This window comes from Poecilia mexicana, unplaced genomic scaffold (genome assembly GCF_051168715.1).
Source record: "Poecilia mexicana isolate PSO_F unplaced genomic scaffold, ASM5116871v1 scaffold_9, whole genome shotgun sequence".
Taxonomy (NCBI): Eukaryota; Metazoa; Chordata; class Actinopteri; order Cyprinodontiformes; family Poeciliidae; genus Poecilia; species Poecilia mexicana.
The window spans coordinates 14,112,949-14,139,996 of NW_028263378.1; the positions used below are offsets into that span (position 1 = coordinate 14,112,949).

General features: G+C 40.2%; 1 protein-coding gene across 4 annotated transcripts; it reads left to right on the forward strand.

The window, feature by feature from the left end:
* Nucleotides 1-276: 276 nt before the first annotated feature.
* On the forward strand, nucleotides 277-26,830 carry LOC106923105 (TLE family member 1, transcriptional corepressor). Of its 4 annotated transcripts, none has more exons than XM_014995987.2 (20): nucleotides 277-1,030; nucleotides 2,670-2,770; nucleotides 4,081-4,144; nucleotides 5,501-5,545; nucleotides 11,276-11,338; nucleotides 11,466-11,570; nucleotides 15,969-16,185; nucleotides 16,429-16,445; nucleotides 18,583-18,696; nucleotides 18,777-18,830; nucleotides 19,436-19,585; nucleotides 19,682-19,820; nucleotides 20,168-20,367; nucleotides 21,893-21,969; nucleotides 22,133-22,382; nucleotides 23,207-23,454; nucleotides 23,622-23,769; nucleotides 24,283-24,433; nucleotides 24,541-24,617; nucleotides 25,139-26,830. In XM_014995987.2, exons 1-20 carry the CDS (start codon nucleotides 1,007-1,009, stop codon nucleotides 25,244-25,246), a joined length of 2,352 nt encoding a protein of 783 aa, XP_014851473.1. In that variant the 5' UTR covers nucleotides 277-1,006; the 3' UTR covers nucleotides 25,247-26,830. The 4 variants fall into 4 exon arrangements, with proteins under 4 accessions (XP_014851473.1, XP_014851474.1, XP_014851477.1 ...); XM_014995988.2 differs by having other exon boundaries at nucleotides 15,972-16,185; XM_014995991.2 differs by having other exon boundaries at nucleotides 11,466-11,540.
* The last annotated feature ends 218 nt before the right edge of the window (nucleotides 26,831-27,048 follow it).

The following is a 27,048-nucleotide window of genomic DNA, read 5'->3' on the forward strand; positions in this document are numbered from 1 at the left end:
TGCATGTGTATGTTCCCTCTCATCCTGCTGAGCCCCCACGTTACTTTGATTGACAGCTGATACTCGCCTCTACACCAGCGCTCTAACCCGCCCAGCCGCTTCCAGAAATGGCAGCTTCTAATAGGGCTCTGATTGGCCGTCACTGGCGTAGCTCCGCGAGGTCAACGGACCCGAGGAGATTTGCGTTTCGGCTATTGGTTAATTCTGAAACCAGGTCCTTATCCCCACGTGGAGCAGCAGCTCTGATTGGCCAGGAGTCATCTTGTGGGAGGGGCTGTAGTTTCGGTTAGTCTGGGAGCGTGAAACCGCGTGAGAAAGTTGCCATTGAGGTAAAGCGCTGCTTTGATATAGGAGCATTCGCACCGCCGTGGGGATTTTCGCTATCAAAACTAACGATATATTTCCTTCTTTTTTCGTAAAAATTCAAACGGACTCCATTTTCCACGGAAACCCGTTGAGGAAATGCATATTCCAGTTGTTTTGACTGTTTAACCGCCAAGTAGCGACCGCGGCGAGTCAAGTGGGAACTCTTCACAGCAATTAACTTGTGTGGATATGTTTCTGATGCTCTCACTGAGAACCGACAGTTTGCGGCTCTGTGGCTTGTTGTTCTTTTGATTTGATTGAGTTGGTGGGCTCTTTATACCTGGAATACTCTGAATAAACCCGAAGACAAACGCCGGAGTGCCTGAGGTGGATTCGAGGTTTCTCCTTTCTTTCTCACCTGGTTCGTACCCTTTTATCTAATGCCGTGCTTACACGGTTGATTTGCGGCCGCTGGAGCGCACCAAGAGACAAGGACCGAGGGACAGCGAGGAAACGGTCTGTAAATTAATTCAGATCAGCAAGCAGGGGGGGTCGGTGTCTCTGAGAAATAAACGATTGTTGGCCATCATAAACAAGGCGGATGGATTTGTTTCCTTAATCCGGAGCTTTATAAACACACCCCTGTTCTTTGATTCCTCCTTGGCGGGGTTTGAAGCACTCCTTTCCCCGGAGAGAGAAGATGTTTCCCCAGGGGCGACACCCGGTAAGTTACTTCCCCTCCAGCAATGCTTCACCTGGCAGTAAACGACTCTTTACGCCTCCTCTTGCACCTCATCGTTAGATTATCTTGTGCGAATACCATCCCATATTTGTTTAGAGGAGCAGAATGGATTGACGGGGCCAATGTAACTTAAAAGTTGTGGGATATTTTAAATGTGCGTCTGCTAACAGGGGCGCCAACAGAAAGGTTTGTAAGGGATCATCAAATGGAAGGCCCCTTGGAGTAACACTAAGATTAGCTGATAAACTTCCAATTTTATCATCATATTGTCTTTTTATGTTTCAATTACGATAAAAGTGACAGTAATACAAAGGTATCATTAAACAAGTCTGTTCAAGTCACTAAAAATTAAACATACTATCAAGCAGAATTGCATACAGTCAGCTGTATTTAAAGCATTAACACAAATCATTCAACACTACAAAAGTAGTTCAAGCACTTAAAGTAAATTTCCTCACTACATTATTTTTTGAGTTTAAGTGTGTTGTAATGGTAAAACTTAAGTTGCTGTTTAAATTCATTTTCAAGTAGCTTTGTACCTAATAACTACCTTGTATAAGCTGACTTGTGATATTGGATGGGTGGACTGTTAATTTTCCCAATGGCCCACATGAGTGTCAATGATTCCAGTTGAGGGTCACTGGCTGAAAAATTGTTTCTATGAATCAGTCATCATAACTGAATGTGGGGGTAAAAACTGTAACGTGTCAAGCTGAAAACAAGAGCTACATGATATATCACACTGCAAACAGTATCAATTTGTGAAACCGCGCAATCGCGTGGCTTGGATGCAGTATTTGTTAGGATATTTGATAGATACTGTTGGATAGACTTAATTATCTACACATGATGTTTTTAGTGGCTGAGATGCTAAACCTCAGAGTTCTGGGAACATTGTGGTGAAGGAATAGAGTTTGGAGTCAATGCAGTTATATTGAAATAATAGATTGTCCTAATTATCTGGAGTCTTACTGAAACATTATGATATTCTAAAGAATTAAGTTTAGAAAAAAAAAAGATTTAGTTTAGATTTAGTTGTTCTTGCTGCCCTTACTATATGACCTTTTAGTGCCCATGCCAGGTGTGGGCATCTACTGCAGCAAGACTCTTAATGGGGTAAATGTCTTCTCAATGTATTGCTAAGAACACATTTGGCTTTAAAAATATTGTCCCCTCCTCCCCCCCTTTTTTTTTCTTTCTTAAACATAAGCAATGCATCTGGATCTGCTTGCAAAATTAACACACATTCATGCGGTGTTTTCTATTGACACCACCTGTCTGGAACATCTAGCCAGATGTGGGCTGCGGACCATTAAATATCTGGATCTGTGATAGAAAACACTTGTTTTAGTACCTAAACACTTAGTCCATGATGATTAATTCACCATTTTTTTTAGCTAAACAGGTAACAGGAGTGAGTGACAAACATTTAAAAAGGGACACTAAAGAACACTCCAAAGAAAACATAAATACGTAAATGACATGTTGTCAGACCTGGTCCTTTCTTCTCTTAAATTCCTGAATGTAAATATTATTCCTATAAGATCCTCAAGCCATTGCCTTTTTAGCAGTGATGGGCTATAATAATGTTGTTGATGATTCAGTTTGTTTTTTGTGTTAGACACCGCACCAGGCTCCAGGCCAGCCCTTCAAGTTCACCATTCCAGAGTCACTGGACCGGATAAAGGAGGAGTTCCAGTTTCTCCAAGCACAATATCACAGGTATGTTTTCTATAATAACTGTAAAGATTCTAATAATAATAATTGTTATTATTATTAGTTGGATAATGCAATTCAATTCAGGTTACTTACATGGTGCCAATTCACAACTACTTTTGCCTTCTGAAGGTATTTTACCAGACAAGCAGGTTAATATCCATGCCAGTCTGACTTTATAGGCAGATTCAACTACATACAAAATGATCAGAATTATAATCTAATACAGGAAAATCCAATTGCTCACATAATGCCAGATCCAGGAAACCGCATTGAGTCACTGAATTTGTAGGAACCCTTCATCCTGAGCAATGCTTGTGGCGATGGTAGAAAGAAAAGACTAGTGTTGGCTGTAAAAAATGTTCAGCAGAACCAGACATGGTGTCAGCAGATACTTGCTGTGACCAAATGGGTATTTTGAGGACAGAAAGCTGATAGAAAAAGAAACGGAGACAATCCAGGTAATTGCAGCAATTACTTCAAATGGTACATAAAAAAGATTATTCTAGGAGAAAATGGAAAAGTGAAGAACGGGATTAGTATGTTCCCAACGTCTAATCCTACAGCAACAAAGCAACAGTGATACCTCTGGAAACCTTAACGCAATCTGACTATAAGCTTTATCCAAAATGAAGGTTTTACACCAAGCCTGTAGAGTAGACAATCACAGAGTTCAGCTGTCTTTACAGAGAAATCCTTCCACATTGTCCTTTACTTTTTAACTATGAATTTCACCCTACCCACAGTCATTTCCCCCTTACCACAAAGAAAACAGCAATTCTGGTTTCAGCCTAACCCATAAACCTGGATTAGGTTCACATACATGAACATGAAAGCACACACATTTGCAGCAGGCATCAGTGTTGGTTCTTAGACTGCGGTAGGTCTAAGCCTTAGTGATGGGTGAGAGCCAAAGGGTGGCGTGTGGGCTCAGAGTTTCATAAATCACCCCTGATTTTTTTCTGTGTGTGTGTGCATGCGCGCATGTGTGTGTGTAGTAGTAGTTGTGCATTATAGGCCAGGGCTGCTTGTGTGCAGTTATCTTCCCTTGTGGTGGTTGTGTGTGCACAGGCATTTGTTTGTGTTTTTGGTGTGGGTTGGCATCGAACCACATTGTGTTTTTAACTTCACATCTTGATAAAGCAGAGTTGAGGCAAACCTCCCACATCCAACACTTTGATTTTCAACATTTGACAGCAGAAATACATGTTTGCTTTGGTGACTAAATGGAGGCTCACGTAGAGATGGTTGTTTTTGACGAGATGTGTGGATGTACAACTCATGACTCACTCTTTTTTTTTTTTTTCTCCCTACAGTCTTAAGCTGGAGTGTGAGAAGCTGGCCAGTGAAAAAACAGAGATGCAGAGACACTATGTCATGGTGAGATCCCAGCTTTCAATTTATTGGCCCTGCAATGTTCCACATGACAAACTGCAGCAGGGCTACATAAGTGTCCTTGGGGTAGATCATGTTGTTCCCTACCCAGATGTAAAGTGAACTTTAATCTTTTCAAAGAAAGGAAAATGACTAATGTGGATACTTTATTACCTAAATGAAGAAGGCTTGTATAAAAACCACAGCAACCTGAAGTACCTCTTGTTTTAATTATGTGCAAATGTTTGTCTTCTCCTTACTGAGGCATGCCTGTAAATTGTTAGTATATATTAACATTAGCTTAAAAATAATAAACATTGCAATGGTACCCAAAAACACAATGGTAAAATTAACTCTACATACATCTCAGTATCACAACAAAAAAAAGCTGAGATTTTAAATTTGACTTTATTGTTTACATTGTTCATCTGTTTATTTTCTGTCCATCAGGACAATACCAATGAATGCTGTAGATCTTTATTTGACACAGGTGTTTCCACATCTGTGTTCAGTTAACTGATCGCCTGCATTTATTACTGATTGCTAGATGAAAAGTTTAGACTTCTGACTCATTTATTTCTAAAAGTATCTCATGATGAAAGGAATGCTTTTATCTCTGTACGTCTGACATTGCTTACCCATGCAATCAATAATCCATATATAATAAACAAGTTTACAATTCTGCACTTCTGATTTTGTACAGACAACAAAATCCTCTTTATCTGTGTAAAATCATCATTCAAAGTCACACCTGGATGAGCATTGCCAGGAATAACGCAGGCTTTGGGGTGCTGGTTTAGGGACTGAACAACCAGACAGTGCTGTGGCAGCTCATATTTAAAATCACTAGTGCTTAGTTTAGTTCACACAGGATAGAAGATTTCAAACAAACAGATGGAACTGCCTGAGAGACGCTCCAAAACACAGCAGTCACTAAGCCCTTACCTTCGAGGGTAAATTTCAGTACTCTTTTTGCATAAAGACGCAAAGCTTTGTCCTTAAGGTTTCTTTGTATACTTGTTACTCGTATTCAAATAGAAAATTTTGATGATGCATGGGAATGTTTAGCTTACTCATTTGAATGTTACTCAGCACAACATTTCAAACAAGTTATGTTTGGGGGATGTCTGCTGTCTCAGTTGAGCTCTAGCAGTTGTTCTTAGTGTGCATACAGCCACCTTTCAGTCGTTAAATCAAACTCTTTGGTTGTTTTATGGGAAACAACGTAAATTAAAAAGACTGACCTGATAATCTTTAAGTGATAAGATGAAGTAGTGCTGAACATTCATCTGTAAAGTTGCATTTACGCTTTGTTTTATTGTGACAGTCGATGCTAACCCTTTGACTCTCTGTCCTCCTCAGTACTATGAGATGTCATACGGCCTCAACATTGAAATGCATAAGCAGGTATGGCTGCCTATCTGTTTGCTCACTATGTCTTCTTGTGTCTCTTCCCTTCGTTCTCTCTTCCACTTCCTCGTGGCGGGGTTTTGATGTGTTTAGTGTGTGCGCCTATTGATGTGTCCTTGTGTGTGTCTGCGCGCAAATGTGTTTGTGTGTTAATGGTTCGTGTTTATGTGTGCTACACTGTATCTCTGCCCATGTGTGGATGTGTGTTTATTTGTGATCGATGGGGCTCTGTCTCCATTTCCCCAGTTAGGGCCGGCCGGCTGAGCCCGGAGGCAGAATGAATGGCTCTGTAGATTGATTGGTGCTGTCTAGGGGAGCGGCCTGCTTTATTACATTAGATGGGCAGGGCTGGGGAGGGCAGAGGAATCGATCAACGTGAGGCCAACCGAGGAGATACAGTGTAGCTTGCTCCTCTATTTTTTATTTTTTTTTTTGGATGAGCTGGGAACTTAAAGTCAATGGAAATCTCGAATGCAATGTAGTAAAGAATGTTTAATATACACACTGGTACTTGCTGGAGGGGACTCTTGTCTCTAAACTTTGTATAATGAATTAAAATGAGAACAATTTAATGTGGTTTAGAAAATTAATTTAATCATGAATGCAGATGTGTTTATGGAAGAGTTCACACAAACATCCGCACATTCCCAACTTATAAGAAATATGGTTGACGAGGGAACCCTCTCACCTTTTACACACGCAAACCAACATTTCCCACAGGAGTGTTGCAGAGCTGAGAGCGTTTGCCAGTAATTACCACAGCTATCGACCAGTCAGACCAGAGGAAATTGGAGGTGGATTGGCTTGGCTACTTCACTGAATAAAGGGAATTTTTTCCTTCTTTTTCACATTCTTTCTCTTTAATGTTTTTTTCCCCCTCACATTCTCCATCTCCTCTGTTGCCTTTCTTTTTATACTCCAATTTTCTTCCTTTTTCTCATCACTTCCTTACTCTCCAATAACTGGTATGGGATCTCTTTCTTCTTTCAACCAGACCCCCACCATCCATCGCCTTTTTTCACCCCGTCTCTATTCACTCTGTTCCTCTTTCATTTTATATCCACATGAAGCTGGCGTTCACTCTTTGTGAGGGAGATGCATCTCATCCTATTGTTCAAACACGTAAACACAAACGCGCGCACACACACACGCACACTAAAACTCCAGGGGAGGTCATTAGCTTGGGGCTGCAGTTGTCAGAGCAACAGGCTTCTGTGGGCGGGTGGTATGGGGATACAGACTAACAACCCACCTCCTGCTGGGGATGTACAGGGGGATGGGGGTTGTGTGGTAGTAATGCTCCAATTATACGTGTAATGGAAAGTCTGTTCTTTTTGAACTCATTCTGTGTGCATGTGGGAATCAAAACTTTTCTCTCTCCTCAACTTAGTTTAACCCCCCTGACTCAATTAGAAGGCTGCCATGTATTGTTAAAATTTAGCTTTCCAAAAAAACATATTGCTGTAAAAAAGTATTACATATGACTTTTGTTTTTGCCGTTTTGTCATACTTATGAGTTTTCAGATCAAACACATTTAATTTCCAACATGACCTGAGTAAATCTAGTGTTGGAGCATTCAGTATTTTACATTAGATGTGGTTTTGCTGCTGGTATGCTTCAAATCATGGTCCTGCTACTTTTAAATTTTAGACATAGTTCTCATGTGACATCACACTTACTCAAACTCTAACTGACAGCCATCTTGGTAGGCAGTTGCTATGGAATTACTAAAACAACAATAACCAAGCTACAAACTTAGAACTAGCTCTCTCCTCATTCCTGTCTAACTTCTAAACGATACATTCGTTACAAATGTTACTTGGTTACAATTTTTGAGTACGCTACCCATCTCTGTGTAATACTGAAGTAAATATCAGAGATATTTACTGTAGTAGTTGGTATCAAACTAGCAAAATTAGTTAAGCTAATGTAGCTTTTATCTGCATGCTAATACAGCCTACTTGTATGTCACTGCATGTACTCACTCTGCCAGTCATCAGAACCTTGTTATTCACATGAAGAGTTTGTACGTTCTTTATAAAGCCATTGAAACACTGACTGTGTGGGTCCATGGAGTTCAGGCTTCGAAGCTCCTCCATGCTTCAGACTTATTTATTCAAATCAATTCAAAAATCAAATCTTCAAAGAGCTGTTGTAGATGGTAAGATTAAAGACACTGCTGTTGTGTAGCAGTCTGATGAAGAGGATGTACAGGATTCTCTATATCGTTCTTCATTTTTTTGATGCCTTCTTTCCGCCTTCTTTGTCATCCTGTTTAGCCTTTTCCTCTGGCTATGATTTTGCTTGCCCAAAAAACTGAGCCCACAAACTGAAGGCAGAATGTAGTTTTCATGATTGCTGGTCCTCCAGATCCAGCAAAGCATCCTCATACTTTCACACTACTACCGCTAGGTTCAATTGTAGTAATGAGTGTCTACTTCTAAAATGATATTTTAGTCTTACAAGAGTTGCAACATGACTCAAACATTCAAGATGTTAGTTTTTGAGGTCTTTTAGTCTGCCTCATGTTGATAGACAAGTTCTATTTAAGAAATCTGTTGTTTTCTGGCAGAAATCTGATAATGTCAATCTCTTATTAAATGAGTTTATAATTTGAAAACTTTGTGTATTTTCTATACTGTTTTTGACTCAAATGACATTTTTTGTTATAAAACTTTAAAGTGTGACAACAAGCAAAAGAAAAATCTACAGGGTGACATACTTAGTGATCAATATCAGTAGACTTGCTATGTTAATTTTTTCATTATTTTTAAAAGATAAAGCCACAGATTTCTGTTGCAACTTTGATTAATCGTGATTTTGTTTAGTGGGTTAGATTAACTGGGATAACCTGATAGTAGCTTTGCTCAAGCTATTCTACCTGCCTAATCACTTAACCTTTTCTACAAAGCTAATTATTGGCTTACGACAAGATTCTGTAAATGGATGAACACATGTAGTCTGCCTGAAATAGATCTGTATTTAAAGCTTGTTAAGCATTGTTGGCTGGCTTGACATTGAGTCTTTGGAGAATGAAGGTGAGACCGTTTAAATGACTAAGGTGTGTTTTTGCTTTAGAAAGTCTTAGAGTTTACTGTGAGAAAAAGGATACACAAAGTTACCAGTGATGAGTTTGGACATGGGTATCGGTTTAGACTGGTTTTCATCTCTCTAGATGACAACATTTTCTGATGAAAACATTGCAGAAAGTTGACATTTTGGACATAAATGATATAACGGATCATTCTACAGATTATTCTTTTTAGTTGCAGGTGATTTACAGAATTACTTATAGTATACTATTTGTTACACAACACAGAACAGGCAAAAGACAGCTTTCTACCTGCAGCATAAAACATACTCTGCAGTAGGCAGATGAGGTACAAAGTTGCAAACTGTGTGTAACACAAATAGAAACACTCCGAGGTTTCAGAATCACCTTTGATCTACTGTTTCATCGCAGATAAACACACTATTGATTGCATTTCAAATACATACACTTACTGATCTCATGTCAAAAGCAGTTCCACACTAACTTCGGTTTGCGCCGTTTTGAAAATGAATGCTGTATTTGCTGGAGTATGCAACCCAATGATTTGTCAGTTTACAGGATGAGTTAAAGTAGCTTTCATCTTTAAAAAGGGTTTGTCAAAATTAAAACATGTGTGCTGAAGTATTTGAGATGAATTTGATTACATCCGTATAAACCGTGCTAATCTCCATTATCCAGAATAAAAACAATGTAATGAAACAACAACCAATTTCAGATCATAAAGCTCACACTGATGAATATATTCTACTGTCACATTATAAAAGTCAGTTTGATGAGGTCAGGAGACTTGTGTGCTTTCAGAGCTTATAGTTGGGATTAAGGAACCAAACACGTGTGGCTAACAAGTCGCAGCAGTCACCTGAGCATTATGTAAAACATGTGGATGGTTTGTTACTGTGCTGAGGTATATTAAGTAATATTGGGGCGGGGTTGACTTCAACTCCACATTCTATGTGAAAACCATTTAGTTGATTGGAAGGCGCAAAACAACATGTAGCTTTTTAATTGAAACAATGATCTTAAAAGGCTTCTACTGAAGAATGATTCTCAGTTTATTTTCTATAGTCATGTTTTACATAACTAATCTAGCTGCTAATTGTTTAATTTGGGAATTGAAATATAGAGGAAGATATATTGTCCATTATCTCCGACTTTACAATCATGACAGCCTGACTTCATGGGTATTTGAACTTATTTTTGTTGATGAATTTTCCATTCATTGTCCGAGTTTTCAGACTTTTAATTCAGCCTTCGTTTCAAGTTGTACTCTAAACTCCAGCGTTAGATTGTCCTCGTTGACATTGTTATGTAACTGTGGTCATAGAGATATTGAAGCTGAAACAATGTTATGTAGACCAAATAATGAGTTAACTCTGTTTGTTAGCTTAGTCTCAGTTTACTTTGACCTTATTTACATTCGTCTGGGTTGTAATTTTATAAATCTTGCCAGTTGTTATCTTTTCGTACTTTTTGCATTTAGTCATATAGGTTAAGGAGTTGCTTGTTTGGTTTGGGATTCATTGAGAATGCACTGGTTCCTGCTTAAGCTCATTCTAGCACATAATTGGCTGAACTGTGGCAAGGTTTGTAGTTTGGTGAGTTGCCAAGTATGTGTGTGTTGGAGCTTTCCAATTAGAGCAAGTATATTTAAGCTTAAAGGGAAATTGCTTCCTCGTTTTCAAAGAAATCCACTCTTTAAACCAGTAAATACTTGTGGTTCAAGGGGTGACAGATATCCCAGCAACTTTTATTGAAATAATCCACGTCTTAATTACAATTCATGCTGACGTATAGCGGTTAGTGGAGGTTTTTTTTGACGTCTCAACAACATTTCCATGAAGTTTTGGATTTAAATGAATTTCAGAGTTTATTTTCGGGAGCTCAGTTGATGAGATCATTTTTCCCGCATGTTTGCTGTGAAATACAAAATGCAACAATGATTGAAGCTTGGTGAAATCTGAATAAGTTAAAAGCATATGAACAGTTGTGAGTGATCCTTGCGCCATGTTCTTGAGCTTCTATTTATGCTGGGTGGGACGTTTTCTCTGTTGAGCCATTACAGCTGATATTTGATGGCTCCTCCGATTCTCTCCTCACGCTGGACGTTGTTGTATCTGTTAGATTGGATGATGTATAATATGGGACACTTTATCTGATTTGGAGCTACTGAGGGGGGTATTTGGTTTCAGCCAGTTGTAGCCACCTCCGGGGGGTTTCGGAGCAGGCGGATGTGTTGGCATGGATACAGGGGGAAGGAAAACTAAGTTAGGAGGTGATTAGATTATGTTGAAGTGCTGATGGGAAAGAAGGACAAGAACACAGAGGATAGAGACTGAGCTAAAAGACATAAAGAATAAATTTACAGAGAAACTTGACATCCCCAGTTATAATTAGAAGAAAATGTTATTGTTCTGATCTGAACAATAAGAACTCTGAACAATCAGAACCAACATCTGAAATGAATTTGAGTGCAGATAGAAGTTGTGTTCATGTGTAGCTTCGTATTCAGATGAGGCTTTTTGTCTGTGCATTCTTAAAACGCGAGTCTGTACGTGTGTGTCGCACTTGTATTGGTTTATTGGTGTAACTGAACAGCTGTCATTTCTAAATTGATGCAATTATGTTATTAACAATCGAGTCTCTTTTTATCTCTGTGTGCCTCCTCCGTCATCAGACTGAGATTGCCAAGAGACTAAACACCATCTGTGCGCAAGTCATTCCCTTCCTCTCACAGGAGGTAAGTATGTGTGTGACTTTCCTCAACAGACTGTGTTTTGTTTGACGTTTATACACCTTTTTTATTTTAGTTATACAAGCTGCCTCTCAGACATAAGCATTGTTCTGTCTGTCTGCGTGTGTTACAGCATCAGCAGCAGGTGGTTCAAGCTGTGGAGCGGGCCAAACAGGTCACCATGGCAGAGCTTAACGCAGTCATCGGGGTACGTGGACTGCCAGGTCTTCCACCTACAGTGTGTATTCCTCTAATTTCTCTTCACTTATACAAATCCCATGTTTTTATGTTCTTGAAAATGTATTTTATTTTTGAAGATGTGGTAAAAGTATAAGAAAGATCCTAAGAGAGAAAAGGGTTTTCTTTTGTTTCCTTTATGTGGCTTTAAGTTTGCGTGGCTTGAGTTGTGTGTAGTGTGGTTGCAATAGGTCTATATACACACACACACACGTTTCAACTTCATTTGATTAAAAATTCCTTTAAATAGCCATTATACAAATGCAGTTCTGATTTAAATGTAACTGCACTCTTAGGTTATATGTATTATTTACTTGCTTTCACTCAAAGTTAGAGCTGCACCAGTCAGAAATCAGACGAGGCCAACCTAAAAACACACAATTTGCTTATCGTCATATGACACATTGATTAATTTTGATGAAGTTTTTTTGTTTAACGAAAATGAAATAAGAAATTAGCCACGACTTTGTAGATGCAAAACAATGAATATTTCAGAAATTTCTTCATTTTCTGTTGGATTAAAAACTATTACCTACATTTAATTACCTGTAGAACTTTGCTCATTTTTTGCTTTTGCCTTTAGACTTAAACAATTGAGTTGGTCAAAATTAGAGTTTGCTGGTCAAACCTTTTAAAGAAAATTCAAAATTTTGGTGTTAAAGAAGCATGATTGATGAATCTCTGATGTCGATTTTATCACATAAATTTCCATTCTTTGTTTGTCAGCTGTTAACACCTGTGTGTGTATTCCATAAGCTCTTTTATAACTACTGTAGCTATATTTATCAAGGTCACTGACAGTTCATTTGCTGGTAGGTGTTTACAAGAATGAAATTGGAAACTTGGATAGTATTCAAAAGAAAAAAAATTGAAGATTTAAATATTGGAGTCAATATCACAAGCTGTATTATGTGTCTTTGTTATAGAAATGTCCCATTCAGGTTTGTCTGTGTATTTTAAATTTTGAACTACAGGAATTAAATTTAGTCCAAAGCCTCCAATAAAGGAAAGAAAAAGTGAAGTAACTCTTAAGTTCCAAATCTGAAACGTGTATCTTACACTAACTTAATTTTGTTTGCAAGCTAAAAAAAAAAATACAATTAAAAACCATCCTTTTGTTTTGTGATTCACAAATGGAGTAACGTTTAAAGACATCAAATACAGCTAAAAAACTAAACACTGTAATCAGGTCAGACCAGCTCAACCATTAAAACTGGTCTGAAATTATTTCAAAGCAGGGATGAACAGTAATGTTGTGTTTTTTGTTTTGTTTTTGTTTTTTAACCACAGTGCTTTCAAAATGTTTCTACCTTGTATGTCACTCTGATACCATTCCATTCATTTCATTTCACTCCGTTCTGTACAAAGGAGTTGCAATTATATTTTCTGCCATTTTGATCGTTAAAGTCAATTTGAGTAGAAGAGACCTTCTGTATTATATTGCACAGTTGCTAAGCCATCTACCATAAAACTTTATAACTTTTCTAAACTTCAGTCTGTGTGATCAGCAATTTGTCGCTGTATGGAAAAAGGTTTGGGTTGCACCCAGACTCTGTATCAGCAGATACACTCACTTAAATCACTGAATCACACTGAAGGTACTCGCTAGACACCAGTAGTGGAATATTTATTAATTTTTTTTTATTTTATTTTATTGTAATAAATTGGATGTAATTAAATGTATTTAATATTTTGTAGATGGTGAAGCACAAAGGACATCGATGAGATGATTGATAGAGAACGCTCAGCTCCACAGTGAAACAAAGTTTCCGCCCACTTGGAGAATGAGATGATCTTTAAGTAGGAATTAAAAAAAGAATCTGAACCTTTGTAGCCACAGGGCTGGAGGGGGAGGATTAGAAGTCTGAGTTTAGGGAATTGTGGGAAAAAAAGGGGGGGTGTATGTAGCTTTTGTTTTTGCAAAGAGTGGGCAGGGGGGATCAGAGGGTTTGATCCCACTGGGTTTGGTTAAATGTGGGGAGGGCTTGTTAGCTGGCGTGGACTGATGGGGGGGGCTTCTGTTTTTTGTGTGATGGGGTGAGAGGTGGATTTGGCAGTTGCTTTTTGAGTCTTAATTGCAGGATTTTAGTGTTTGTAAAGGAGGTGAAGGCAGGGGGGAGAGGGGGGTCACAACGTTGTCCTTACACCCAACCCCCCCTCCAACCTCCTCGTCTCCCACGCCGGTCTGTCATTCACCCTGTTTGTGAGTTAAATGAGTGTAATGAAGCATGCTGCCCCTGCCTCCACACACACACACACCCCAGATATATTTGTACACACCCACTCACACTAACATCCCATGACAAACTGGGCTCCCCTTGCCTGCACCAATACTTCCCCTCCATTTACTCCCATCAGGGGTGCTTTTTGTGTAACTGTGTGTGAATGTTTGCGAATCTGGTGTGTGTGTGTGTGTGTGTGTGTGTGTGTGTGTGTGTGTGTGTGTGTGTGTGTGTGTGTGTGTGTGTGTGTGTGTGTGTGTGTGAGAAGTGTAGCAGAGCATACATTTCTGTTATCCTCAGAAAACAACAGGCAGCAGTAGGATGGTTGAGTGAAGGTGTTGGTGCCTGCCTTGTTTATTTAGACTGTGTTATACGTGTTTGCATGATCATGTGCAACATGTTTTTCTCCTTTTTTTTTTTTTTTTTTTGAGCGTCAGGCAGGCCATGTGGCCAAGAGAACGTTTAGTAGTTTTTCTTTCGCTCGTTGTGGGGTGGTGGCAGACAGCGAAGGACGGATGGAGAGGAAGAGAGAAGGTGGAAGCTCAGAGGGTGGGGTGGGTTAGTCAATTAGGTGAGATAAAAGTCGGTTTGACCTTCAGCACTCCTCCCACCCCTGCTGAGTCGCCTCCTGTGCCCCCACGCCTCTCCTCCCCCATCTTCCTCCTCCCCTCCTAGCGGCGAATCAGTGAGCTCGGATTCCCGCGGCTGCTGTCTGAGGAGGCAATAATGATGTTTGGGAACACAAAGACATTTCACGCTCAGACGAGCGCCTGATTTGGTGTGAAAGAGAGCAGGGCTGCCAGCCAAACTTGCCCTCCCTTTCTGTTTTTGACCCTCTTGTCTCCTTCTCTCCTCTCCTCTCCCTTCAGCCGCCTCGCTCCGTCACCAGATCTGACAGTGCAAGCAGCAGCTGGGACTCTCCTCCCTCTCCTCCTTCGTCATTCCTCCTTTTCCTCCCGGCCTCCCTCCCCCTCCTTTCCTCATCCACATCCTCAGGCTTTGGGCTGTGATCCCAGCTGTCAGTATTGTTCAGTGTTTGACCTCAGAAAGAGGAGTGAGTTTGTGTGTGTGTGTGTGTGTGTGTGTGTGTGTGTGTGTGTGTGTGTGTGTGTGAGGCAGTATATGGGGGGTGATGATATGTTCACCTTCTTGAAGAAAGCAGCAGCTTGTTGAGCTGATGTAAACCCCAGACACCAAGGATCCCATTCCATCTGTTGAAGACTTTAATTGGGCCACAGTGTTGATTGATAAGGTTACAAAGTACTATTGATTTTTTTTTTTTTTTTTGCATGTGTACACATTAGGGGTCTATGTTTTATTTATTGAGGCGTTTGAGTTGTAGGTGTCAATGGTTTTCAAATTTTTGGCAGCTGACAAGTTGTATTTCAGGCAACAACCAGGGAGCTTTTTTTGCTCATTTAATTGTCAGCATTTTGTCATTGGTGTGGTTTAGACTTTAGCATTTCAAACACAGTTATTTTTCTGCTCGTTCATGAGTTGGTAAGTTAGTAGTTTCTTCTTAAATTGTATTTGGCCTTTCACTGCCAAATGCAGAAATATGACAATCAAGGCTAACTGGAATCTTTTTGCCTAAATATTAGGATTTTATTTGTCCATGTATGTCCCTGTAAAATTTAAACTACTTCAGCAATATATCAGTCTACGGCTTGTTTAATTACAAATCTTTTTACTGCTAAAAATATTAGCAACAGACCTACTGTTGGAGGTTTAAAATCCGTTGTAATATCTTGTGTAAATTCATAGTTTTCTTCTCCCTTTAAAAAGTTCATCTTGGAACTTGCTGCAAGAAACCTTCAAATTGAATGAATTCATTTCGTTTAGTGCTTTTAGATCTAAACTAAAAGTTCTTGAGGCCGATCCTATGACACGTACCTGTTTTTTTTTATATAGTTTGACATCTTTTAACTATGTTTTTGTGTTGTATTTGTTACTGTCAACTGGCCATGACTCCATTAAAAAAGGGGTTTTTAATCTCTGGATTTTTATCCTGGTAAAAAAAAAAAGGTTTAATAAAAAATAAGCGGGAATTGGAATCTGGAAAAGTATGGATATTACAAATGTCAAACCCTAATCTCCAGCTTTGTTTTGCAGCTGAACAGTGCCCTGTCTCGTCTCCCGGCTAATCATCTGCTCCTTTTCTCTCTTGTGCTTGGCAGCAGCACCTATCCCATAACCACGGCGGCGCTCCGGTTCCCCTCACCCCTCATCCCGCCGGCCTGCATCCCTCTCAGCTAGGTGGTTCAGCAAGTCTCCTGGCGCTGTCGGGAGCACTTGGTGCTATTCCTCCCCATCTGGCAGGAAAGGAAGGAAGTGAGAAGAAGCCTCACCTTGGTGGGCCGGATTCTCACGCTGCTGGACCTGATCACCTCAGGGGTAAGAAGACTTTTCTACCACAGAAAAGCCAGATGATATAAGACCAGTTGAGAAATTGGTTTTGTTTCCACTAAAAATGTTTGAATCAGCTAATCACGACCAACAAGGTTTAGTCTGAATGTCGCTGAGATTTAAATTGCTATCTAGAAAGATGCACTCAAAGTATTCTCTTTTGTCTTCCGCTTCGGTGAACACCTGACCTGGTGACCTCAACCACGTGCTTGCTTTTTCCAATGGCAACAGAGCGAGAACCTGGCACAGTAAGTTCTTCCGGTTTCTGCTCCAGCGCTTTCTGTTCCAGCAGCATGCTTTCTGCTTTTGTTTGTCTTTAAGGGAGAGTTTGGCTTGGGGGAATTGGAGATGTTGTATGAGAAAGATTAGCGTTTCTCAGCTGGGTTGATATCAGTGGTTCAGTAAATGTCACTTTACGTCAGCCAGAAACAAGTTTAAACAGTCAGCTCTAAGTAAATAGATTTTACACCACAGAGGGAAATTTGGCTTGGAGGTGCTTTCAAATGGGACGATACATTCTGATTACAACACTTCACAAAATGCCATATGTGTGTGTGTGTGTGTGTGTGTGTGTGTGTGTGTGTGTGTGTGTGTGTGTGTGTGTGTGTGTATAATTTTCAAGATATTGACAAGGTTTTCTATGCATTGAGAACAAGACTGGGATTAAACAGACTGGGATTAAGACTTGTAAAAGTATTTTACAAGTCTTACAATAAGTGGCAAAAAAATACAATCTTTGCATTTTCAGGTTTTTATCTATCTGTCCATCTTTCTGTTCGTTTGTCCATCTATCCTTTCATCCATCTGTCCAGTATTAAGTTTTTTTTGTTTTTTTTTTTGTTTTACCTTTGTTTCACCTTACAGTTGCCACTATGAACAGACGTACCTTGTTTGTTTCACACTGACTTGACTTTCATCCTGCATTAGTCTGTTTTTATTGTTGTTTTTGAATGTGTTTGGGTAGAGGTTAGGCCTGCTTGTTTAGTTTTGCCCCAGAACGGCTGTGAACTGTTAGATTTCCTTTTCTACTCTAAATGAGCTTTTTAGCACGCTCACACACGCACACACACACACAGAAATAGGCACACGCACGTTCAACACACACACTTTTCTCTCCTAGTCTGCATTGTTGTGCCTATTTAACACCTCAGTGAGCAGATTACCCCCTTCCCTTCCCCTCCTCTTGCATCCCCTGATCCTGCGCTTAAAGACCCTCATTGTGTTTAATATCAGCACCACTGAGAGGGGAGGGCTTGGGAAAGGGTGGGAGCGAGGGAGCAGCAGTCATATGACACTAAGCTTGTGTGTGAGCGAGAGACACCATACTAAAAGCAAACGGGGGGTGGGGGGGACCATGGCGGAGGGGGAATCGCTTGTGTTTTGCGGGTCAGTGCATCTGGGCTCGACTCACTAAAACCTTTCAATAAAAGGGAGGAGGAGAAGAGGGAGGGGCAGCTGGAGGAGGAGGACTTTGGCAGTATGCAACCCCCTCTCACTCTCTTCCTCATCAACCTTTCTTTTCCTCCACACCCATCTTTTCTCTTCTAATCTCATCTCCCCCTTTTCCCATTTTTTTTTTCGTCACCCCCTCCCCTCCTGATCCTCCTTCATTTACCCTATCCCCCCTCAAAGTGCTGCTCGCTCCCTCGCTGGATGCGTGCATGCGCTTGTGTTTGTTGGATGCACATTTCATTGACAGACTGAGACTATAATGGACTCAACATGAAGCTTTAATCCATTAACAATAGGATCCGTTGGTCAGGAGGCCAGGGGGGGAGACTGCTCTGTCTTTGTGTGTGTGTTTGGTCTTGGGACTCTAGAATATTATGCAACTAATACACACTGACAGCCTGTTACACTCTTGATTCCACACACAGGCTTTCACAGTCAATTACACAGTGCGCACGCACGCGCACACACACACACACGCACGCACGCGCGCGCGCGCACACGTGCACATGCTGCAGCCAGTGCAGCTTGTCAGAGCCAGGAGAAGGAGTACTGATAGATTTCGAGAGCCACTTAATGTAATCATGAGCTTCAGAGGCATGTATTTGTATTTGGCTCTGACTGGCTTTGGTCAAGTGAAAAAAGAGATTGCTGTTAAAGTGTTAGCGCTACTTAATTCATCATTTTGCCAAACGTTAACCTATTCCTGAGCAACAGTCAGTTTTTCTAACCTGCTCTACGCACAGCTGGGAAACACTTCTAATTAGCAACTGAGGGATCAAGCAGTTTAGCAGGTTCATGCAGAATGTACACACAGCAAAGCAAAACCTAAACTGTGCAGTTTAAGTTTGTCTTCCACTCTAAAGGGCTGTCTTCTATCTTTCTCTCCAATCTCTTTATTTCTATTATTTTCTGCTCTCTGTCCTCTACCTACAGAGCAACTCTCTGCTTCCGGAAAGCTTGAGAAACTCAGATAAGCGCCGCAACGGTCCTGACTTTACTAATGACACCAAGAAACGCAAAGTGGAGGATAAGGATTCCAGCCATTATGTGAGAAGTTCTTCTGATTTTCTGTCTCTTTTTGTCTAAAGTAAGGCTTTGATGATTGATGATATAATTAACTCCATTAGGATAGCGATGGAGAGAAAAGTGACGACAACTTGGTCGTGGATGTGTCCAATGAGGTCAGTGTGTTTCTATTTTTTGAGTAAAACTATTTGTACTCCTTGACCTTTTTCACATTTTGTCATATTACAACTTGAAACTTTACTGCATTTTATTTGGATTTCATGTGATAGAGCAATACAAGTTTGCCCATTTTCCAGTGCAGCTTTACCAAATTTCCTGATTCCAGTGCACACAGCATGGTGGAGCCACCTCTGTGTTTTACCATGCAGATTGTGTGTTCAGGTTAATGTGTGCTGTGAGTTTTCTGTCACACATAGTGTTTTAATTTTGCTCCCCTTTGACCAAAGCATCTTCTTCCACATGTTTGCTGCTTCGACATGACTTGTAACAAAGTTCAAACTGGGCGTCTTCTTGCTTTCATTCAATAATGGCTTTCATCTTGCCACTCTTTTATTAAGTGGTGTGATGTATTTTTCAAAATAAAATCCATTTGTTCTGAGGAGAAATTACTTAGTCAAATTACGCACTTTGTAATGCTTGCAGTTTCTTGGAGGGTTATTGTTGACTCTTTGCTTAGTTTTCTGATAAACAGGAAAATCTGTACATTACTGTTGTGGAGCAGCTTTATTCTCATGTACTTCATCGTTTGTTTTTCCATCAGGACGCAGCTTCTCCTCGCGGCACACCGCTTCCGTCCCCCAGAGAAAACGGCCTGGATAAGGCACGTCTTCTCAAAAAAGATCCTTGTAGTCCAGCCTCGACCGCTTCATCGACCAGCTCCTCTTCTCTCAAGTCCAAAGAGATGGCAATGGTACAGTTGTCTATCTGCTTCACTGCGTTGCAGAAAAACACAGTTTATGACTGAATATATTGTCTTTATATTCTTTGATTTGTTTCCGTTTGGCAGCGAGATAAGGCTGGGACCCCTGGTTTAAAGTCTAGCACTCCGACACCCAGAGGCGACTCTACACCTGGTCCGAGCTCCACTCCTGGGGTGAGACCAAGCCTATCGAAACCCCCGTCGATGGAGATACCCCATCCACCAAGTAGGTCTTGCACAAAAAATTGTTTTAATCACAGTTGAAACAATTCAAATGTCCTTATTATGAGTGAAGAGACTGAAAACATGCAAGACTTTACTCTTCTCAAATGGATCAAAATGATTTCTTTAATTTCTGTAAAACATCCTGCTGATGGTAATAGAAGTTTTCTTGCTCAGTCATTTATTTTTATGGCACACATGTACTCTCTAAATGCTGCAGTAAATTTGTTTCTGGAAGTTTAAGTATTTTCTCCTGATTTCTCTTTGCATCCTGGACGAAAACTGAGTTTTCATCAAGGATTTGTTTTAAACAAGAGGACAGACTTCACTCTCTTTGTTGCATTTCTCCAGCTGCAGGTCTGCGGACTCCTCTGGCGGTACCAGGCCCGTATCCGGGTGCCTTTGGCATGCTGCCCCACGCAGCAGGAATGAATGGAGAGTTAGCGGGTGCAGCTGGTGCTGCTGCTTATGCTGCAGGCCTACACAACATGTCACCTCAGATGAGTGCGGCTGCTGCAGCCGCTGTAGCGGCGTACGGTCGTTCACCGATGGTGAGTAGAAAATTAAGCAATTTATGGAACATGCTAGGAATTTTTATTTTTCTTCGTCAATATTAAAAGTAAAAAGACAAACCGTACTAAATTAAACTTACAACTTCAGTATAACTTAAAGATTTTAAGTTATACTTAGGGTCTTTGTAAATACGACCAGAAACTTGCACATTCCAGGTTCACATGGGTGCTTGAAATTCTTGAAAGTGTTTTGTTCTCGTATCAGGCAGGTGTGAGAGAGATATTTCAAAACATAGTTTTATGTTTTACTGTCCCTCCTAAAGAATATAGAATACTGTCACAAGACATTCTTAATAAATTGCATCATATAATGGAGAATTAAAACTGTCTTTTTTTTTTTTAGTTCATTTGTATAGTTTTAATCTCCAAATGTGGGGCTGCAAAAATGTGGAAACTTACCTTGAACATGCTTGAACTTTACATTAGGAAAATTGCTTAAACCCTGACTTCTTTTTTTTTTAGAGGGGGAAGTTTAACAACTCTGTGGCTTCTTACAACTTTTTTTTGTTTTTACTCCATAACCACCATAAAATGTGATTAAAAAAAATAAAATAATAAAATCACATAAAAATGTGCATGAGTGGAATTAAAATGAAATATTCTCAAATGCAAAGAAAAAACACAATATTAGTTAATTTTATATTTCCCCAGTGTGGGTATTAGTAGGATTTAGATTAATAGGGACTTGAGTACTAATACTTCATTGGGTTCTGTAGTGGTTCTTATTTTTTCCTTTGATTTTCTGTAAAATCACATCTGGGCCTTGAAGCTGCAGTCGGGTTCAAGCTCCTTTTTAATTTACTATCTCAATATTTATTATGAGTTGCAGCTTTGAGGAAGTATTCTTGATGTTTTAGTACCCAGAAGGTTTATGACTCCAACATCTGTGTAGCTCAGTTGACGTTGGTTTGCCTAGTTTGACAGTAGATCAAACATTTGCACTTTCGGATCTAAAGATCAAATTCACTTGTCACGCCTTAATCAAACATGGATGCCATCGATTTCTGTATGTAGGGAGTTCACTTTTTTGTTTTACTTTCTGTGTTGTATTTGTAGTTTTACTTGAACAAATTTACTTTGAGGTTGAGCGTTATTCCAACAAGAAGGTGAAGAAATACAATTAGCTCCACTGACTGCCTGAGCATTTTATTTTCCAAGCTGTGTGAAAAGTTGACAAATGCAGAGCGTCATTCCACTGGTCTTTGTGAGCAATCAGCTCATCACTTCTGGGTGTATTTGCTCAGTGTTCATTACACAGTTTAAATAGGTTTAGGAGACACAGCTGTGTCTGGGCAACACTTGACTCGGGGTTGTGTACTTAGCAGCTCCATGAGTTTGTGTGTGTTGGATCAATGTGGGGAGGAGGGCAGTAAAATCAAGTTTGTCTTGCAATCATGAGGGTTTGCGTTGTTCTCTGTAGGTTAATATTGACCTGTCTCTTTGGTGTCTACCAATGGGACATATATGTGAACTGTCCTTCTAAAATGTGTCTCTTCTTTTCAAGGTTGGGTTTGATCCTCACCCTCACATGCGAGTTCCGGGAATGCCCCCGAGTCTTGCAGGAATTCCTGGGGGAAAGCCGTAAGTATGATTTTGCTGCCTCGGATGCAGAAAAAAAAACAAAAGTATAATTCCTAAAAGGCCATGTTAAGTCATTATAAAGTATATTCCTTTCACGTTGTCAGCTTTGTTTTGCTCCCACAATTTTCTGCAATTAATTTTCTCTCTTCCTTTGTGCATTCAGTGCATACTCCTTTCACGTTGCAGCAGACGGACAGATGCAGCCAGTTCCTTTTCCCCCAGACGCGTTGGTGGGACCAGGAATCCCTCGTCACGCCCGCCAGATCAACACGCTGAACCACGGAGAGGTGGTGTGCGCCGTCACCATCAGTAACCCCACCCGCCATGTTTACACAGGAGGAAAGGGATGCGTCAAGGTCTGGGACATCAGTCACCCTGGAAATAAAAGCCCCGTCTCACAACTCGATTGCTTGGTGAGTAAAGTTTGATGTTGTCTTGATTTTTTTTTTTTTTTTTTCTTTTGCTTTTCTTTTGTTTGTTTTTTTTTTATAGGATGTTTGGAAGAAAGCGACCACAATGAGTCATTTGGGTGAAAAATCAATTGTGGGGTTCCTCAAGGATCCATTATTGGGCCACTTTAATTCAACATCTATCTTTAATTACAGAGTACTACAATGTGACTCACTAAATGTATGCTTACAACACAACCTTATTCCTGTGTGTCACCACAGCCCACAATAATCAGTGAGTTCAAAATATTAATGACTTGATGGGACAGAAAGATTCCCTTCTGTTAACCAAAATCAGAAAAATGGGTCATCCTACACAAGTTCTTAAATCGCTGCACTGGCTTCCTGTTTGACATGAAAGACTTTAAGGTTTTCTTATTGGTCTGAAAGGAATTTTAGAAAAAAAGCATTTCTAAGTTGCTTCTCAGTAATTTACCATGGAGCCCCCTCAGGTTTTCAGAGAACAAGTTGAGGCGTTTAGGGACTACGCTCCTCAGCTCTGGAACAAAATCCTTGAAAAACTGGGATGTTCAGACTCCTTAGGACTAATAATATTTATTTTACTGCAGTTTTGGTTCCAAGAGTCTCACTCATAAACTACTTTCTCAATTATTGAGAAATTAGAGCTTGAGATTGAAGACAGACAGCATGACTCTTCCGGAGCAAAGCGGCAGCTTTTCCTTTACTATTCATTTGTTTTAAAATAGTATTTGAATTTTTTAATTTTTTTATTTCTGTGTGACGTTTTAATTGTTCAACATGTATTTCCTTTTATCCTACATCATCAGAACCGAGACAACTACATCCGCTCCTGCCGTCTCCTCCCTGATGGTCGGACACTCATCGTGGGCGGTGAGGCGAGCACACTGTCCATCTGGGATCTGGCCACACCCACTCCCAGGATTAAAGCAGAGCTGACATCATCAGCACCTGCATGCTACGCTCTGGCCATCAGCCCCGACTCCAAAGTGTGCTTCTCCTGCTGCAGTGACGGCAACATTGCAGTCTGGGATTTACACAACCAGACGCTTGTTAGGTAAGAGATGAGATGCATTGATTCTGCAACTAGAACTGACGATGTGGCAAGTTTTCTGTCGTAACTTTAAACTCCTCAGAAATCAACGGTTCTTTTTGAATTCCCTCTGGAGTGATGATGTGTCTTGGTTCTTTGTTTAACCATGACCTTGTGTGTGCATCCTGCAGGCAGTTTCAGGGTCACACAGACGGAGCCAGCTGCATCGACATCTCCAACGACGGCACCAAGCTGTGGACAGGAGGTCTGGATAACACTGTTCGCTCCTGGGATCTCAGGGAGGGACGGCAACTGCAGCAACACGACTTTACTTCTCAGGTGAACACTCATATCAGAAAATCAACTCTAATTTCTAAAATTAATAAAAGTTGCTTAGCATACCTTGTTTCCCCGATAGTAAGACACCCCCGATTGTAAGACGTATCGGAGGTTTCAGGGAGGGTCGGCTAATATAAGCCGTACCCCGAAAAGTAAGACATATATCTTACTTTTCGGGGAAACACCTCTCATCTAGCTGTGCGCCGCCTCCTGCCCACGTCCGCACCGTCCCCCTCTCCATACGTCGCCGCGTCTGCCACCTCCCTCTGATCTTAATGAGCGCCGCCTCCTGCCCACTTCCGCGTTTTATGGTTAAAACAAAAAATTCGACAATTTTTTTTCAATATAAGACATACCCCGAAAGTAAGACATAGTGGGGCTTTTGGGGATAAAAAGATACTTTCGGGGAAACACGGTAGAACATATCAAGTAATAGTGAATAAATCCCAAGTGAAACAAAGCTACATTTTCCCACCGAGTTATAAACTCGAAGCTAATGCTGTTTCTGTCCAGATCTTCTCTCTTGGCTACTGTCCGACGGGGGAATGGCTCGCTGTTGGAATGGAGAGCAGCAACGTGGAGGTCCTTCATGTCACCAAGCCTGACAAATACCAGCTTCACCTACATGAGAGCTGCGTTCTGTCCCTGCAGTTTGCTTACTGTGGTAGGAAACTCTTGTCGCACATTCAGGAATGTTTATTTATCTTAGGATCCCTCTTTGCTGGTGACGGCATGTTGTTGACAATGTGATTGTTTTTGTGTTCCGCACAGGAAAGTGGTTTGTGAGTACAGGGAAGGACAACCTGCTGAACGCATGGAGAACACCCTATGGAGCCAGTATTTTCCAGGTTGGTTGAAGGAGTTAAAACATTATCTGATTAAGTATGTAAAACTGCAACCTTGGATTTAGCATCCAACTTTGATGTCCCGTTACTCTTTCTCTACTTTGAACGTGACTCTATTTCAATATTTCCATGTCAGGGTACTAAAATATCAGCATATTGTTCACGCTTGTTGATGCTGAAAGTGGAAGTCGACTTTCCATTTAATGTTTTCAAGAAGGCCAGCAGATTCATTACTGCATTACTGAATATAAACTCTTTAAAGCATTGCAATATACAATATGAGAAACTGGTTTTTATGTCATTTACTAACAAAAATATAGATTACAAAGTGCATTGAACATGCAACCACAACAAACCCATTAGTTCAGACTACATACCAAAAATGCAACCTTCCTACTCCGGTTGTTTGCCATCAGTGTTGCAGTTTTATAAAGGATGTTGTGATAATTACTCTATTAAATGATTCATAAAATATTTTGGTTTCACTGGAAGCTTTTGTTTCTTCCTGCTTGTATTTTTCTCAGTCTAAAGAATCCTCCTCGGTGCTGAGCTGTGACATATCTGTGGACGACAAGTACATCGTTACTGGATCAGGAGACAAGAAGGCCACTGTTTACGAAGTCATCTACTGAAAATACAACAAAACCCACAAACATTCACAGAATCCTGATAATGTTCACCTCGACTCATGAAGAGGGGCGTGCACATTTTTCTATTCCATCTACTGAAAAGACACAGATATTTGATCTGCAGATATTTATTGTGCCTGTGACCACTGGGAACCTTTGTGGAGCGGTATGTTGCTGGTTGAGGACGAGGAACCGTGTAGCTGTTGGCAGCTTCTGCTTTCTGAGGTGGACCAGCTGCTGGTCGGTGACCAAAGGGGAACTCTGTCTGGCCGGACCCCAGGCTCCTGATGAACCGCTGTAACAACCAGAGGAAGATGCGGAAAAGAGAAATGAGCAGGACAGGCGGAAGAAAACCGACAGATGGCCGTTTGGCAGTGTGTACAATATAAGCTGTTCTGTGTTTTACTTCAGACTGTTGATCTTCCAGCATGGACATTGATGACTTTTGACCTCGGCTTGCGTCCCTGACACCTACCATCTAAGATGTCTTAACAGTAACTCATTTTTTTTTTGTTTGTTTTTACTAACTGCACCGTAGCAGTAGCGGTCCACCCATGCACTGTACTTTTTATTGTTAAAACGACTCAAATGGGATGTTTTGATTTATTTAACACAATGATGCCACAAATGAGCCACAATGACATAATTCACACAAGTTTCAGACATGGAAAAGTGTAAAAGGTGTCCATTGTCTGAAGAATTTTCAGTGTTACAAAGGGACCTAATGGAGTTTATAACTGGGGGGATATTTCTTCTCTAATCCTGTTTTGAAAGAACAATTGGTGAAAATCTGAAGTAAGAGTTTAAGGGATTTGATTTAATCCTCAAATTCCATTAATGCCCTTTTCATAATTTGCCCTATTAGCATCTAATTTCTACCTTACATTTTCACTCTTCATACTCGCTGTTTTCTCCAGGGTATTTACTAAAGGTTAAAGCTGTTTATCAGTGAAAAGGTGTCGAGCAGTCTTACTGTGATTTACTTTTTATTTCCCAGAACTTACTATGTTTGAGCTTAAGAGTCCACAGATTCGTTCTGTTAAAAGTTCATTCCCATCAAGCCTTTCACCGCGAAACACTCTCAATGTCTTATTGTTTGAATAGTTTACGCTTTGTAAACTGGAACCAACTATGATTATTCTGTCTGCTGGGTTAATTTTCCTGAGTTAGTGGGTATTTTTGGTTTTAAGAAAAGACCATAAATAGTAAACAAATGATGCAATGTCTGTCAGATAGTGCCACTTGTTCTAACATGTTGAGATAAAATACTACCGTGCTGGGGGGGTTCTCTCTTTGCAAAGCATATTTTAACATTAGAAGATTAAATTATTGAAGTCATACTTCAGGTTAAGGAGGAATTTGTCATTTTTACAAAACTCATTACCTTGTCTCTCTTTTTTTTGTTTGTTTGTTTTTTGGGGGTCTGTAAAAATGTATATATCTTTTTTTCTTTCCTACCAGACGTGCTGTAGAAATGACAAATTGTTTTTGTACATGTTTTACATTTAATCAGGAATAATTCTAAATGGTCTTAAAGTAGCCAAATGATCGATTCGTCTCAATAAATGTGAGTTGTTTTTTTTTTAATTTTGTGTATTGACTTTTACTTTCTGATTTGGTCAAACACACGGAGGCCGTTATAGACACACATTTTGATCTAATCAAGGTATCCAGCATTGCAAGCGGGATAATTTTTAGAACTGAACATCCATATAAAACATTTTAGACTCCTTTATTTTCAAATGATGATCATAGAAGTTATATTACCTCACAGCTTCATAATCATAATTGTTGTCCCCCTCTCT